Genomic DNA, 17,500 nt, shown 5'->3' on the forward strand with positions numbered 1-17,500 from the left:
AAAAAATAAGAAGAAGAAGTGAAAATCCAATCCTTTAAACTCTCGTCCCTCTCACTCATTACATATTTCGCAAGAAACTTAACGAATTTCATTTTTTGGTTTTCTTTTACGTTTTTCTAAAAGAAAGTCAAGAGAAAAAAGAATGATCTGGAAATCGTTTGAAGAGATAAACTTAATTTAAAATTCTTACGATAAGAATTTTATAAACAAATTAAAGATTTAATAAAAAAAAAAAAAAGAGAAAGGGAAAACGAGAATCTAATCCCTTTTACTTTCCCCATTCCATTTCTTTATATTTTTCAAGAAACAATATGTAATGTATTATTGTTTTGATTTAATGAAAAATAGAGTAGAAAGAAGAAAAAAAATGATCAGGAAACCGGATGAGGAAACAAAATTAATTTGAAATTTTAATGACAAAGGTTTAAAAAAAAAGAAAAAGAAACGAAAGAAACAATGAGAGTCCAACCCCTTAATCTCTCCTCACTCTCTGTCTCTCTCTCTCTCTCTCTCTCTCTCTCTCTCTCCTCGTAAAAAAGAAAACAAATCTCTTATTTTCTTTTCTTTTTTGTATTTTTATAATAACATTAGAGAAAGAGAGATAAAAGAGAAATGATCAGGGACATAGAAGTAAAATTAATTTGATATTATAATGATAAAGATTAAAAAATAAAAAATAAACAAAAAATGAAAAAAAAGAGAGAGAAATGAGAGGAGTTGAAACATTTCATCTCTTTTCACCCTCTCTCTTTCTATATTTCGTAAAAGATAGAATGAATCTCATATTTTTCTTTTTTTTTTTTCCTGTGAAAATAGTAAAGAAAGAGAGGGGAAGAAAAAGATGATCGAGAAACCAAATGGAAAAGTAAAATTAATTTGATATTATAATGATAAAGATAAAAAAAAAGGAGGAAAAAAAAAAGAGAGAAATGAGAGAAGTCCAACCACTTCATCTATCTCCACCCTCCCTCTTTCTATAGTTCGCGAAAGACAAAATGAATCTCATATTTCTTTTCTTTTTTCTTTTTTTTTTTCTTTTATGTAAAAAGAGTAGAAAAAGAGAGATGAAAGAAGAAATGATAGGGAAATCAGACAAAGAAGTAAAATTAATTTGAAATCATGATGGTCGACATTATTAAAAGAAATAGAAGTGAAAAAGTCCGAATCTTTCAATTTCTCTCCCTCTCTCTCCCTCTCTCTTTTTCTCTTTCTCTTTCTCTCTCTCTCTCTCTCTCTCTTTCTCTCTTTCTCTCTACTTCGCGAAGAATCAACACGAATCCCTGTTGTTGATTCATTCATATCACGTTTTCTTTTCGCATCCTCTTTTCTATTAATATCACTTTTGCGTGTCCGTATGCACATTGCAATAAACGCAATGCGGAATGCTGATCGATCGAATTTGTTGATTATAAATAAATACTATTTAGTCTATTCCGAGGTTAAAACGAATCGGTCGGTGTAATCGACCGAAGCAACGATAGATATCACTTTTATTTGATTCTCTCTCTCTCTCTCTTTCTCTCTCTCTTTCTATCTCTATCTCTATCTTTCTGTTTGTCTTCTTCATTTTTTTCTCTTTCTCACGAGGTCTCACGTTGGTTGGTTGAATCCTCGAGTTCAATCTATGCGAGTGCGTTGCTCGTGACGGAATTTTAATTCGATAATTCTTAATATTAATAAAACGTGCTCGCTCTCTGTAGAAAAAAAAAGAGAGATAGAGACAGAGAGAACGTAAGAGAGATAGAGAGAGAGAGAGAGAGAGAGAGAGAGAGAAAGAGAGAGAGATAGATATTGTACTATCGATTTTATATACACCGTTGGCTTGGCCTCTTTCGTTTATCTTTCTCTTCTGATATCATGCATATTAATAACTATACTAGACTTACTTATCTTTAAAAATGTTTCGTTTTCTTTAAAATACAGTATACACACATACACACACATACATACATGTATGTATGTATTTAAAGATATATGTATGTGTATATATATATATATGTGTGTGTGTGTGTATGTATAAAGAAAATGAATCTCATATATTGTTCGACGTGTTTTCAAGTTTGGTTTTCCAATAATCGATTATAGAAAACGATTTTTCTTCCATTCATCGGATACAAACGAAATTTTTAATATTTTTCCTCCATCGTTATTACATTTTTCAATAAAACAATTGCAAACTTTCAACTACTATACACCTTGGATTATTATCTTCCATTCATGTTTCTCTTTTAGAATATTATAATAATCTTATAAATATTATAGTAAAATTATAATATCGAGTAATCTAATCGATATTAGATCTATTTGTATTATAGTATTATATAAGGGAATACAAAAAAATGACCTCGTCGGAAAGCATTGCTTTTTTTTTTTTTTTTTTTTTTAATTATATCCGAAAATAGAAATATTTAAGAAAAGTATAATTAATTTAATATTACATTGATTTTTCCATAATGAGATAAAAGAATCACAAATCATTATAAATATCTACATCTATTATACTTCACGTAATTACTCGCAAGAATAATTTTATCCATATGAGATATGAGAATTATAAAATATTACATTCCATAGTACAGTTGGTTAAAAAAAAAAAAAAGAAATAATAAAAAAGTAAAAATAATAAAAATAGTAAATGAATAAAAATGTTGCGATAATAAATTACGAAAAAATTGAAAGACCTTTCAAAGAGATTCTTACGTATGTATATAGGTAAACATACATATATACATATTGCTGATAATGACAGCATTGTAGATTAATGGTTTCTTCTCTTTCCTTTCTTTTTTTTTTTTTTTTACACTTTAATAGCATTTCAAATGGTCTATGCATAAAGTCATTTAAAACTTATCATTTAAACAAGAGAACTATCATACTTTGTTCACCTCTTCTATTCTCTGACAATCTAAGCGTGATCTAAGAACGCAAATATGCTTTCTGATGATAATGACCAAGTAAATTGAACACATGTGTGAACTAATGATGCAAACGGTTTAATAAAACACATGCATATATATATATATATAGACAGCTGTTTTAAAAAAAAAAAAAAAAAAAAGAAAAATAATTCATATTCTTTCAAGTACAATGTACAATCCATTTAATATTGTTATATGTCTTTCTATGCTCGCTTTTCAGTAATCGATTATCGATAAAACGATTTTTCTCTTTCATCCTCTCTTTTATCATTGAACATTAAGATCTTTCGAATGCAAAAGGAAAATGACCAAAGATATTCGAACAATAGATTCAAGGACTCACATCAAACCATCTATGCATAATAAAACCATATGAAAGCCATAGATATAGTATAATTATATATATATATATATATATAAACGTCGGTTTTTTTTCTATCAACTTGCATCTGTTTAAATTCTCGTTTCGTCATGGCTTGCAAACGATTTTGAAGCGCGATGATAAAAATTCACGTACCTATGTATATAGGATCGTTTGAAAAGAAAAAAGGAAAAAAAACGAAAGAAAAAAGATATATATATATATATGTATATATATGTATATATATGTATATATATATATATATTCTCTTTCTTTGTGTTACAAGGGTAACCTTTTGAAAATTAGTCGGCTCCACTCGACATGGAAATCGCATAATGCGTTAGCACTCGTCTCTCTTTCCTTCTTTCAGGATTATGAAAAAAATCTACTTATATTCTTTCTCTCCTTTTTTTCTCCCCACTCTTTTTCTCTTTCTCTTTGAATAGTATAAAGGAAGGTCCATTTAGAATTATGTAATATTATACTTTAAAGGTATTATTAGAATGTTCGTTAAATTATTATTAATAATATTTGTATTTTATTAATTTATTAGTATTTAATAATATTTAATTAATAAATTGTTTAATAATATATTTTTTTTTACGAAACGATACACCTATATTATTATATCGCATTAGTATTTTTAAAGTAATTTAATAAATATATTGTAAAAAAAAAAAGAAAATAATAATAATAATAATAGTAATAATAAAAGAAAAGAATTTTAGCGTAGAAAATATGCCAGAAAAGTTTATTATTGAGAAATTAATAAAAAGAAAAAAAAAGGAAAAAAAAAAAGAAAATTTTATTATATTCACCGGTTTGCGAAAATGAGAAAGAAGATCATTAAGCTCGTAACTCTCTCTCGGAGTTATTCGAGTAAGTACTTGCACCGAATTAATTAGACTTTTCTAACCGCCGTCTGTCGAAGGTGTTTCTTGACCTAGTTTTTTTTCTCCCTCTCTATCTTTCTATTCTTTCTTTCTTTTTTTTCTTTTTTCTTCTTTTTTTTTTCTTTTTCTTTTTTGTTTCCGAACGTTAGATCCGAGGTACGTATTTATTGTATATATTTCAAGGTAGTTCAATGTAGTTCCCATGAGACAGAACAAAATAGTCTTCCAGACCACCTGCATTTCGAGATCGTCCGAAGAATCTACGACAAGTCTTTAAATTTTATCTATCCTATACGTTTCTCTTTCAACGATCAATATCTCACATCTTTGCCAGATTCGTGGCCTATTTTCTTTATTTAAGCGATACATTCTCAAGTTTTCATTTTATATTATCTTTTAATGTCTTTTTTTCTTTTTTTTTTCTCTTTTTTTTTTTACAAGTTAAAGTTAATTTCGAATAAAAAAATAAAGAAAAAAAAAGATGCAAATAAATGAATGACTTCTTTGCGAAAATTCATCAGTCAGACTTTATTCGTCGTTTTTCATTTCATAATGATTTCTAATTTTTTTATTATATTATGGATAGATATATTGAATAGAAAGTAGTTTGTGTGTGTGTGTGTGTAAGATATTGCGTTTTTAAATGGAAAAATTTTTCATCAAAAACGATGGAAAACCAGACTACGTCCATCTTCCCTCTCCAAATCGAACGAAATATCACACTAGAGGGAATTGTTCGACCTTTAAATGTCGCTTCGATTTTAGCTTTCAAAGGCCATAGACATCGATTTATTCTGTCCATCCGATTACTATTTCATTCGTTGCGTTATACGAAGAGTGGATATTAACGATGATCCATTAAAATTTATTTTATAAAAATATAAATATATATATATATATAAATATTTGTATAATATTCAAATAATATCATAAATATATATTATATAATATATTTTATATATATATATATATATATATATATATATATATATATATAATCAGTATAATTTGAATATCATATGTGTATAAATAATGCTAATGAATAAACATAGAAAAAAAAAGAATAATATTTATATTTATGACATTTATGATATATAAAAATTGTACGGTGAAAAATTTTCGTATTACTTTCTAACAAAAATTTTAACATATATAGATAATGTCTAAAGTGATAAACGTTTAAAAAAAAAAAAAAACAAAAAAAAAGAGAACAGTTAAAAGAGATATTACATGAAATATGATTGTTTAACTTCGAATGTTAACCTCATACGAAAGCTTACAATTTGTAAACGCGTTTTACCGTTACGATACAAGAGGCAAAAAGAAAAGAACAAAGAGGGTGGGAAATAAAAGAGGGAGAGTTTACGAGGACGACAACGAAGTACGGTCCACCATAGCGACAGTCGGAGTCTATGAGAGTGTACAGTTATCGGAAACCGACGGTGACGGCCTTCTGGTGTAACAACAACGCCGCAAAACACACGATCGCGAGTCCCTCGAACGCACCTGTGTGCCATATCGATACACGTCCGCATATCTTATGCCATTATATACGATGGAATGGACTCAACCAGACGTTCTTTTCTCTTTAAATATCAATGGTCAAAGATCGATATTTCGAATAGATCAAAACTTAGATCTTAATCAATTTTATCATAACTTTATCGTATTTATAAATTTATTTTGTTTCTATTTATTCGTTATTTATTATATTTATCTATACTGATTATTATTTGCAAATAGACAGATGTTCTTTTATATTTAAATATCTATTATTCGAAGATCGATATTTCGAATAATTTGAAATTTAGATCTTGATAAACATCGTCATAATTTTATCGTATTTATGTATTTATTTATTTTTATTTATTCGTTATTTATTATTATTTGCAAACGGACAGACGTTCTTTTCTCTTTTATATATCTTATGGTTAAAGATCGATATTTCGAATAAATCGAAATTTAAATCTTAATTAATTTTATCGTATTTATATATTCGTTTATTCATTATTTATTATATTTATTTATATTGATTATTATATGTAAACCGACAAACGTTCTTTTCTCTTTAAATATCAATATTTAAAACTCGATATATCAAATATATCAAAGTTTAGATCTTAATCAATTTTATCATACTTATATATATTTATTAATTATTATTTATTCATCATTTATCATATTTATCTATATTGATTTACGAACGTGCATGGATTAAAAAAAATAAACAATAAAATCTAATTTCTCAGGATAAAATATATACTTATTATATTTTGTCAATAAAATAACATTTTCTATATAACAAATAAAGAAATAATAATTCTAACATTTATATAAATACGAAGAAATTAACGTAACACACACACACACACACACACACATATATATATATATATTATATTATAACAGAGTATCAATTTTATAAGTGCTTTAAACAAGTAAGTACCTATAAATCGTTCAATAATTGCTTTCAAATATCGGTTCAGAATACTCAAATGATAGATATCTAATAATTTATTAGATATTCGAACCGGCTACCCGGTATACGCAAGAACACTCGTTACGTCGGCACGTTGTTTATGCTCTCGCAAGGAACTTTATGTAGGTAGAAGGAAAGAGTGAGAATGAAAGAGAGAGTGAGCGAGTGAGCGAGTGAGTAAGTGAGTGAGTGAGTGAATAAGAAAAAGAGGGTGAGAAAGAGAAAGAAAGTTAAAGAGAGAGAGAGAGAGAGAGAGAGAAAGAGGGAGAGAGAAAGAGAGTGAGTGAGGTGCTCCGATATCATTAGAGAGGCCATTCGAGACTCACGCCCCATTGTCCGAGGGCGACTTCTTGCTCTTACTTTTCTCTCCTTCAGATCCGTACCGTCTCGAGACAATGCCCCTCGTACCTGTATCGTGCATCATGTTTCACGGTCGTGAATCCCTTTTTGCTCCGGATGCGCGTACGCGTATCCGCTCTCGGTCAGTTTGGTCCAGCCGGTGGCGACGAAAATTTACAACAAGGACCACCGTGACGATGTATTCGACGACGACTCATACTCTTCTATTCATCTTTCTCCATCTCCCTCTTCCCATATCCTCCATCCTCATTTTTTCCAATCCTCACATCTCCTCAACACCTTTATCTCTTTCATAGGCTTCATTTTGTTCTATCTTTTATATTACCTTTAAATCTCTTTAACGTTCATACTTTTTTACTTCTACATATTCATAGTCTTTTCTTTACGTTCGACGAATTGCTTCGGATGATATCCTTTCGATCATTTTCTCAAAGGAAGATTAAAAAAGTGAAAAAAAACTCGACCCTAATACGTTTAGAAAAGATCTTTCATTGATCCGATTTAAACGAAATAAATTGATGAAGATTGTAACGAATTGATTTAATTGCATGAGAACACGTTCGTTCTAAATTAAAGTGATCGACGATGACGCTTTTAGAATTTTCCTCTTTTTTTTTTTATTATTTTTTTTTTTTTTTCCTAACGAAAACACTCGATCGATGGTTAATTTTGTTATATTAAAATTTTTGTAATTTAAAGTAATGAAAGCGCTCGATAGATGGTTAAACTTTTTATATTTAAAATAAATTTTGTTTAATAATTAAATTTTAATGGCGCCGAATGATGAAAATTTTTATTGAATAATAATTGACGTATAATGCATATAAAATAATTTTCTTTAACCTTTTATTTCGTGTAGTTATTCAATTTGGCAAATGTGCACCTCGAATGTTAGTTTATAAAAAAACTCTTGTAAATGATATTAATCGATAAAGTTTCATAGCAATGTATCATTTTCTGTTTTATTTTAGAAAACAATACAACGAAGAAATTTAATTAAAAGTTTTTGCTATTATAGGTAAACCTCTTATAACAGGAAGAATGCTTGCCGTTTTATATATTGAGAAAGTATTATAAGAGAACAAAATATTATTATTTAATGAATACCAAAAATTAATATTTATATATGTATATATATATATATATATATATATATATATATATATAAAATTGACATTTCGTTTGAAAAAAAAGACTCGCGTTCCAAAGATTTGTTATATTTTGTTAAATTCTCTCTCCGATGAAACAATGAAAAAAAATATAAATCAGAGTTCTATTATTAATACTTTTTACAAACGCTTTATTCCCCAAATAACAATACAAATAGAATCTTGTATGATAATAGTGATATTAAAAATTCGAAAGAAAGATCTATAAAAAATTTTGAATTTCATCTTTACTATTGTATAACACAAATTGATTTTGCGTATTCTACCAAAATTTTGATTATCGAAAATCTGATTTTAATAAATCTAATCTAGATTTTTGATTTTATCAAAAGTATTTTTCTAAAATTACCGCATTATACGAGTGCTCTCACAAATGTCGGGCTTTGTTATACTTAAAAATATATTCGTAAAATGCGTGTTATATTTATCTTTCTTTTGTTTAAAAAACTAATATGAGAAAGAGATTAGATTTGAAAATTTTCCTTATTATTTAAAATAAGATGAAATTCATAAAAAATTAATATATACATCGAAGTAGTTAAAACGAATAAATGGATAACACTATACATTTCATATCATGTCATCTCCTTAGGGTGAAATTTCGCCAATCAACTCATTTAAAAAATGAAATTAACACGCGGAATACTCCGAACGAATTCTGCACGAATGTACGTATCAATTTACAACTCATTCGTAAATATTTGCAAATAAGAGATATTTATCGTTCCATTTGTTTTTTTTTTCTTTTTTTTTTACATTAAAACTTTACCAATATTAAGAACAAGTAAATACACTTGATTAGAGTAAGAGAAGAAATTAGAAGATAAAAAAAAAAAAAAGAAAAAAGAGAAAGAAAAAAATCAAAAAAATTAATTACAATTTACAGAATGATAAATGTCCGTCAATGATACTCTCATTCATTCACAACGCGTTAATTGACTTAATCGTTGAAAGCTTTCAAGCAAACGCGGAAGTAGAGTGACGTAAAAGATAGTTCGTCATCTTAACGATCGATAGATTCTATCTTGGTTCTCTCGTAAATCCTAAACGACTTAGCTATCATACGTAAGTGAGTAACTGAGTAAGTACGTAAGTACGTAGTGCTGTGCTTCTCGCGCGAACGTATTCCGTGTGCCTTCCGAGCAGGCTCCTAGACAATGCCGCTCTTGTATTCAATGGCGTAGGAACATTAAAAACGTTCACGGGCAAGAAATTTCAATGCTACTCGAAGCATTAAAATTCAGTTAGATGGTCCCGCGTGAACGAAAGTAGAACGATCGGTGAGGAAAGAGAAGAACCGGCTTGTGTGTCATACGTGAAAAAAAGGAGGGGTGGGGTTGGAGGGGGTTGAGGGAAGGGAGACATTGATACGAAAGAATTTTTAATATCGTACGAAGAATCAAAGAGAAAGAAAGAGAGAGAGAGAGAGAGAGGGAGAGAGAGATTCTTCTTTCTGAGGATATTAAATAATAAAGAAGATAAAAAAAATTCTTTTTCCTGTTTTCTTTCCTTTTCCTTTTTTTTTTTTTCTTTTTTCTTTTTTACCCCTTTTTTCATACTTTTCTTTCCTCCTTTCCTCCAAACTCCCCTTAACATCTTCGATTTTAACCAACGAACAAGCTCGACGACTTTGAAACAAGATTCTACACGCGAGTTCTCTCGAGCGTGACCCCGAATGGCAAAACGAAGAAAGAAAATCAAAAACTCGCCGATCTTACCGCGTTTTCTCTTGCAAAGCGGTCTCTCTCTCTTTCTCTCTCTCTCTCTCTCTCTCTTTTTCTTTCTCTCTCTCGTACGCGTGCGATGCTTCGTCGCTTCTCTCGCACGTACCGAGACGTCCCACTCTTACGCATCATTTACGAACGCATCGCGTGGAAAGCCGAGATGGCGAGCAAGTTTTCTGATTTTAAGCGAATACCAGTGGCTACTCTCAATCTACTATATTTTTCTCTATGCACTAACTGCTCTATTCCCGTCGTCTTTCTTTCTCTTTCTCTCTCTCTCTCTCTCTCACTCTTAAATACGAACACGCTCCGGGCCAAGCGTAATGATTAATTAAGCTTTCCAAGAAAATGCTACAAGTGAAACTTTATTAGCGCTTAGTGGCACAGTTTACTCGAACGACGAACGTCACTGTGCTCCTCCTTCCTTCTTCTTTTTCTTCTTCTTCTTCTCTTTCTTGTCCTTTTTCTCCTGTTTTCTTCTTCTTCTTCATCTTCTTCGTCTTCTTCGCCCTCTTCTTATTCTTTTTCTTCTTTTCTTCTTCTTCTTCTCCTTCTTCTTCTTCTTCTTCTTCTACGTACGAGCCTTTACGCTATTAACGATTACCGTAGCGAAATGGAGTGGCGCCTACCGATCCAGTAGCTTCTCGGATAGCGAATCGAGACGGCCTCTCATTCTAGATTAAAAGGTAATCTCAGCATCCTTCGATTTTCATCATGATTCCTCATCGTGAAAGAACGACTACTTCCGATCGGTTACTTACTTACCAAACGATTCATAATGATCAGCGTTCTTATGATCGTAGAAAAAAAAAAAAATTTTTATTAGTAGGTGCATACATCTGTGCAACTAATGCAATATTTACAAGTCGTTCAAAAGTACCATATAGGGAAATTCTATACGATAAATTGACCGCGATTATGAATCTTTTTTTATGAACGATCATTTAATACTTCAAAAAAAATTTCATTTTCGAAATTATAGTTATATAGTTCACATTCAATTTCTAGAGAAAAAATAAATTCAGTCGAAGATATTAATAGTTCTCTAAATGATATTGATACAATCGAGAAATATTACGAGAAACTTTTTATAATTGCAATGAAATCAAAATTTTATCTTATATTCTGTGAATGATTAAAATCATCTATCTTGGTATTTACTGTATTTAGAAAAAGAAAAAGAGAGAGAGAGAGAGAGAGAGAGAGAGAGAGAGAGAGAGAGAGAGAGAATATTACATATTACAAATATTAGACAAAAAATATAAAAAAGAAAAAGAAAAAGGACGCTTATAAAATTAATTATTATTACGTCAGAAATAAAAAAAAATTGCAGAAAATAAGATATACTAAAAACGAGTTCTGTTAAATCATTAAAATAATATGTCAAACAAATTATCTTGACCCTTTTAGTAAATCTAGTGTTAATGTTCTAGATTGATGTAGCCATTTCTAGAGCTAATATCTCCCAAGTGGAAAATTATTATTAAAAATAAACCACTTTTATACCAAGTCGTTCAAAGTAACATCAGGGAAATTCTACGCTTGGCGTGCCCATCTGGAAAAGGTTAAAACCGCGTTCTTGAGATTTCTAGTTTAACGAAGCGAGATGGGTGGGAGATAAGAGAGATAAGAGGATCACTGCCACCGACAAACGCACTCAACGATTCGCAGGCTCGTAGAACTCAACCATTTCTGCGGCACGTTCTATCTAATATTTCTCAACACGAAAGATACACGTGTGGTAATTGCCGAAGAAACGCGAATCGTTTATGGTTTTATCTTCGTCATAGTACATGCTATGATGCTTGCTTCGCGATCATTTATGATATTATTTTAACATGTTGAGTATACCTTATAGGAAAAACTAACATTTAATTTTGTTGACTATAATAAAAATCTTTTTAAGATTTATTCTTTTTTTTATGTTTAATATAAAATTTATTTAAAATAAAAATACATATATATATATAATATATATAATAATAATATATAATAATAAATAAATAAATATATATATATATACGTACTAAAATATACATCAATATAATATAATTCAATATAATGTAAATATGACAGTAAAATAAAAAAACAAAAATATTATGAAAATTAACGTTATTATTAAATAAGTATATCAATTTATGTAAAAATGATTGACCAGACAACGCGTTAACAATAGAACTATTGATCTATTTAGACCACATTTATCAATTTGATAGTTACTTGAGAAAATAAAAGAACACTTCGTTCGTTATTATTTTTAATTTATTTAATTTTACAATAATAAATAAAGAAAAAGAAAAACTCGTCATTTTCGATAAATTTGATAGTTCTAATGTTGAAGATAACGATTAACATGTTAATAGTTGTCACATTATATAATATATACATAACTATATATATATCTAACAATATGATCAACAAAATCAATATACTTTTCGAAAATTCCAGTTGGATCATTTTTTATTTCAGATCGATACTGATTTTCATCGCACTCATGCTCGTCAACGTATCATCTTCATATATACCAGAAAAGTATCCGATCGAAGTAAGTTTTCACACAGGTGAATAATTTTTCTTGATTAATATTATAATCAATTTATTTGTATTAAATAAATCAGAGATTTTCTTCTTTTTTTTTTTTGTAAATAGTATAATGTAAATATTTGTAACGTTTAAATCTAAAAATAATATATTTCGACTTTTTGTAGTTCGTTCAAGATCGCGATAACTTTAATCATGATTACGTTATTCCATAAATACGATATCTTCTCCTTGGCATTCCATCTTTCGTTGAATATTAATTTAATCCAGTTATGTGAATTAATACGAAAATTACGTCGACGTTATTCTTGGGTGGTACGAGAAGAATGATTAATTGACACCGAGCAGATTCCTAAATTACGAACGGGCAAAAGCCGAGCTCGTTTGCAAGGACGTTTCTTAAAACGGTAAGCGAGGGTAAATTGCAAAACGCAAATACGTGATATCGCGTCCGGCGTTATCATATCGTATTTCACCGGAATATCGCCAAACGTGCCCTCGAAATGAAACGGTTCTAGTAATCCGTTTGATTAAAGTTACACAAAAACAAAACTGTATAAACGATCTTTCCGCGAAGAGAACATAGTACGTAGATATTTCCGTACGGAAAGAACATAATTACGACGTATCTTATGACATAAGATAACTGTCAACGTCAAATTACATATGTATATACTATCTAACGTTTCAAAATATTGTCGCGTGGTAAAGTTTTTCTATTTTCTAATCTTTTTTAAATTAAAAATAATTGGATAATATATATATATATATATATATATATATATATATATATATATATATATATATATATATATATGACATTAAGTAATAAATATTTGAAATAGGATAGACAATACGGTGTGTGTACAAATTAATTGTTGATTTTACAAAAATCATTTTTATGCTATTTAATTATACTATCGTTTTATAAATTTGATATAACTGACAATAGGTCAGCAATAAATGGAACGTATAAGTAATATTAAATAATATTTGAAATAGATACATTAAAATGTCTTAAATTTAATCGTTGAATTTACAAAAATCTTTTTTATATTATTTATTTTTTATATTATATTATTTATACTTTTACAAATTTGAAATAACTTACAATAAATTAATAATAATTGAAAATATTATTAGTAACAATAAATAGCATTTGAAATAGAAAGACAATATAGTTTTTGTTGAATTGTTAATTTTACAAAAATCTCTTTTACATAATTTACTATAGTTTCACAAATTTGAAATAATTGACAATAGATTAATAATAATCAGTGTTAATTATAAGTAATATTATTTTATTTTTGAAGAAAAAAAAAAAACCCCATAAAATTGTCTGTGTTGAAGCTTTAATCTTATAGAAATCCTTTTTTATTTATGTCAATAATTTATTCATAACCGACAGTGAATTAATAATAATTGTAAATTATATGTAATATTACATAGGTGCTTTGAAAATATAAAACCATACAAGAGTATTTGAAATTTTAATCGTAACTTTATATGGATTTTATTTAAATTTAAATCTTACGATATATTACTTCAATTACAACGTTAAGACTCACACACACGGCATACGCATTAAAAAAAAAAAAAAAAAAATCCTTTGAAATCGCGAATATATGTATGATATGTAAAGACATAACGTAAAGAAATGATAGAAAAGTTGATTTAATTACAACGATCATACTCACACAGTCAACATATAAAGAAACGTATATATATATAACGTAAATAATTAATTATAAGTAATATACATAGATTGAGTTTCGTTCGATAAATCGATAGAAATAAGCATGCCACCTGATGTTCGATCGTACATATATACGTTCCAATATGCATAATATACTTCAATCCCTAATATCTGCATTAATTATACAAACAAGTGACTCCGATATGTCTGTTTGATATTCGAAATGCGATTACTATGAAATCGGTAGTATCGTTTTTCTCACGTCGATTTAATTATTATCACCGAGAAACGAACTCGTTTCCTTTTTTTGCTTTCTTCTTCTTCTTCTTCTCCTTGCCATTATTCCTTCTCCCCTCTTCACCTCATGCCCTTTACCTTACGCGCGTTCACGCATTGACTGGATTTAACGCTTTGCGTGTTGCCAATAAACTCCAAGTTGACCAAGTAAAATGCCGAGTTTCATCCTTTCCTCTGATTATTCTCGTTTATCTTCCAGGTTTATCATATGCTACAGGAGAGAACTCAATTTGGAATTGGTCGGGAGAATCGTGTGAGAGGTACTTGGGGTACCTGGAGCAGCTGGAGCGAATGCTCAAGAACCTGTGGCACGGGTATCCAATCTCAATCACGAGAATGCGTTCCTCTTCGGTAAGAGAGATTATCGAGAACGGCTCGACTTGTTTTTCAAATAATTAAATATGCTTATATGAGACAAAGAAGGAGAGAGAGAGAGAGAGAGAGACAGAGAATTATTGAAAAATATTTCTTTGACAATTTTTTGTGTTTTTAACAATTTTTTTGTTTTCAAATTATTCAATTAATCATCGTAATCATTTCTGACTAATATCATGTTTAGTAAGAAAAAAAATCTATTGAACGATATTTCTTTGACAATTTTTTGTGTTTTTGACTATTTTTTTGTTTTCAAATTTTTCAATTAATCATCGCAATCATTTCTGACTAATATCATGTTTAATAAGAAAAAAAATCTATTGAACGATATTTCTTTGACAATTTTTTGTGTTTTTGACTATTTTTTTGTTTTCAAATTTTTCAATTAATCATCGCAATCATTTCTGACTAATATCATGTTTAATAAGAAAAAAAATCTATTGAACGATATTTCTTTGACAATTTTTTGTGTTTTTGACTATTTTTTTTTTCGATTCGTTTTTAATAAATATCATGTGTAATAAGAAAGAACACTATTGAACAATATTGATTAGATTATTATGTCTTTTACCATTTCTTTTTTTCGGTTTGTTTTTCGATCAATTAAATATCGTTTTTATTAAAATAAGAGAAATAAGAGATTATTGAACGATATTGATTAGACAATTTTTTGTGTTTTTGATTATTCTTTCTTTTTCTATTCGTTTTTCGATCGATTAAATATTATTTTTATTAAAATAAAAAAGGAATTATTGAATGATATTAATTAGACAAGTTTTTGTTTTCGACTACTTCTTTTTGTCGATTCGTTGTTTGATTAATTAAATATCATTTTTAATAAGAAAGAAAACTATTGAACAATATTGATTAAATTATTGTGTTTTTGACTATTTCTTTTTTCGATTCGTTTTTCGATCGATTAAATATTGTTTTTATTAATATAAGAAAACGAATTATTGAACAATATTGATTAGACAATTTGTTGGATTTTTCACTATTTCTTTGTCTCTGATTCAATTTTCGATTGATTAAATATCATGTTTAATATGAAAAAAAAACTATTGAACAATATCGATTAGATTATTGTGTTTTTGATTATTTCTGTTTTTTTTTCGATTCTTTTTTCGACTAATTAAATATCATTTTTATTCGTCAGACAACTTATTGTGTTTTTGATTATCTTTGTTCTTTTTCGATTCATTTTTTAATTAATTAATTATCATGTTTATTAGAATAAGAAAAAGAATTATTGAACGACATTCATTAAACATTTTTTTGTCTTTTCAATTATTTGTTTCCATTCACTTTTTTTCGACTGATTAGATTACATTTTTATGAGGAAGAAGGAGAATTATTAAAAAATATTTATTAAATAATATCTTATCGTTTTTTGCTTGATTTTGATCGTTTTCAATTACGTTATTCTTTTTTCAACCCTTTTGATGCTATATATTTATATACGGGTTTTGAAACAATGTTCACACATGTGCTATGAACTCATACCTGCGATATTGTCGTTGGTCTTGTCCCTAAAAATAAAAACAATACCAGTAACAATACAACAACAACTGTTTTTTCTATCTTACACTTAATAAACATTTATTTTATCAGAATTTTTTTTCTCACGAATTCTCTTCTCTCGTGGTGTAATTAAAAAAAAAAAAAAAAAAAAAGAAAATATCGTTATTCCTTTGAGGTCAGTTATTGATAACATCCTAGACTGAAAACAAACAATAACAAGAAAAATAGTATTTTAGTAGGATGAAAAAAAAAGCTTGATAATACTGCAATATACATTATGTTTATAATAATTTTAATCTTACTTTCTTTTTTTATTTGTTGATGATAGAATACGCGTTAAGAAATATTATAACCTTTTTCGTAACAAAATTTGTCGAAAACTGTAACGATTCGGAATAAAATGTAAAAATGAAAAAAAAGAAAAAAGCGACGATTAAAGGAGCGTTTTTTTTTTGATTAAAAACAAGAGAGAAAAAAAAAGAAAACAACATATCACTCGTGGAAAAAAAAATAATCTCTATGTATTGACGAAATCGTAGAATATTTGAAATTTCCGGGTTCAGGATTATTCTCCTTCTAAATCCTTGAACATTATCCAACAAGTTTCTAAGAGACTTAGAAATCGTGAATGATCTTGAAGAGCACCTTGTCTTTAGCTTTCCCTCCTTTTTACGGTATTCGAACAAGTTGAAACGATTACCTCCATAGATTACCTACAGCTCTGCCCTGCGAAATCCTCACGATCGATCGATTCGCATAGTACAGCGATTAGATCAGGATAGAATGCAAAGCTTCTAAGATAATGACGCGTTTGCACGGCACCGTTAGCTTTTCGCGCGATCCAATCGTAACCAGCTGTTCGAATGAGAAAACGAATGGATCGTGTCTAAGCGAAAAGAAAGACTCGCCGATCTTTCCTACGAACATGTTTCTTCCTCGATCGCGATAAGAAATAGGATCGCGTGAACCTCGATCGTTTCATTCTAATCGATTCGAATAAAGAGACGAACACGCGAAGTAAATGGAGAGAAACTGTCAACGACTCGATTCGCGTGCAAAACCTAATCTTCTCTATGTTCTAAATAAAAAGATAGAGATTTATTTCTAATATTGTTTTTCTTAAACATTACAAATATGTTACATAAGATGGGAAGATAAATTTCATT

The 17,500-nt window shown here is 28.6% G+C and overlaps 1 protein-coding gene across 9 annotated transcripts in view; it reads left to right on the forward strand.

The window, feature by feature from the left end:
• The window catches only part of LOC124431382 (ADAMTS-like protein 4), a 92,877-nt gene that overhangs the window by 61,824 nt on the left and 13,553 nt on the right, over positions 1 to 17,500 (forward strand). For 6 of the 9 annotated variants that reach the window (XM_046979238.1, XM_046979239.1, XM_046979234.1 and 3 more), the window contains 2 exons: positions 12,374 to 12,449; positions 14,638 to 14,789. In XM_046979238.1, the coding sequence (XP_046835194.1) occupies positions 12,374 to 12,449; positions 14,638 to 14,789 (228 nt within the window). Of the gene's footprint in view, positions 1 to 10,402; positions 10,591 to 12,373; positions 12,466 to 14,637; positions 14,790 to 17,500 lie in introns of those variants that run through there. The other 3 variants (XM_046979240.1, XM_046979242.1, XM_046979241.1) reach the window with 3 other exon arrangements.

This window comes from Vespa crabro, chromosome 21 (assembly GCF_910589235.1).
Source record: "Vespa crabro chromosome 21, iyVesCrab1.2, whole genome shotgun sequence".
NCBI classification, from domain to species: domain Eukaryota; kingdom Metazoa; phylum Arthropoda; class Insecta; order Hymenoptera; family Vespidae; genus Vespa; species Vespa crabro.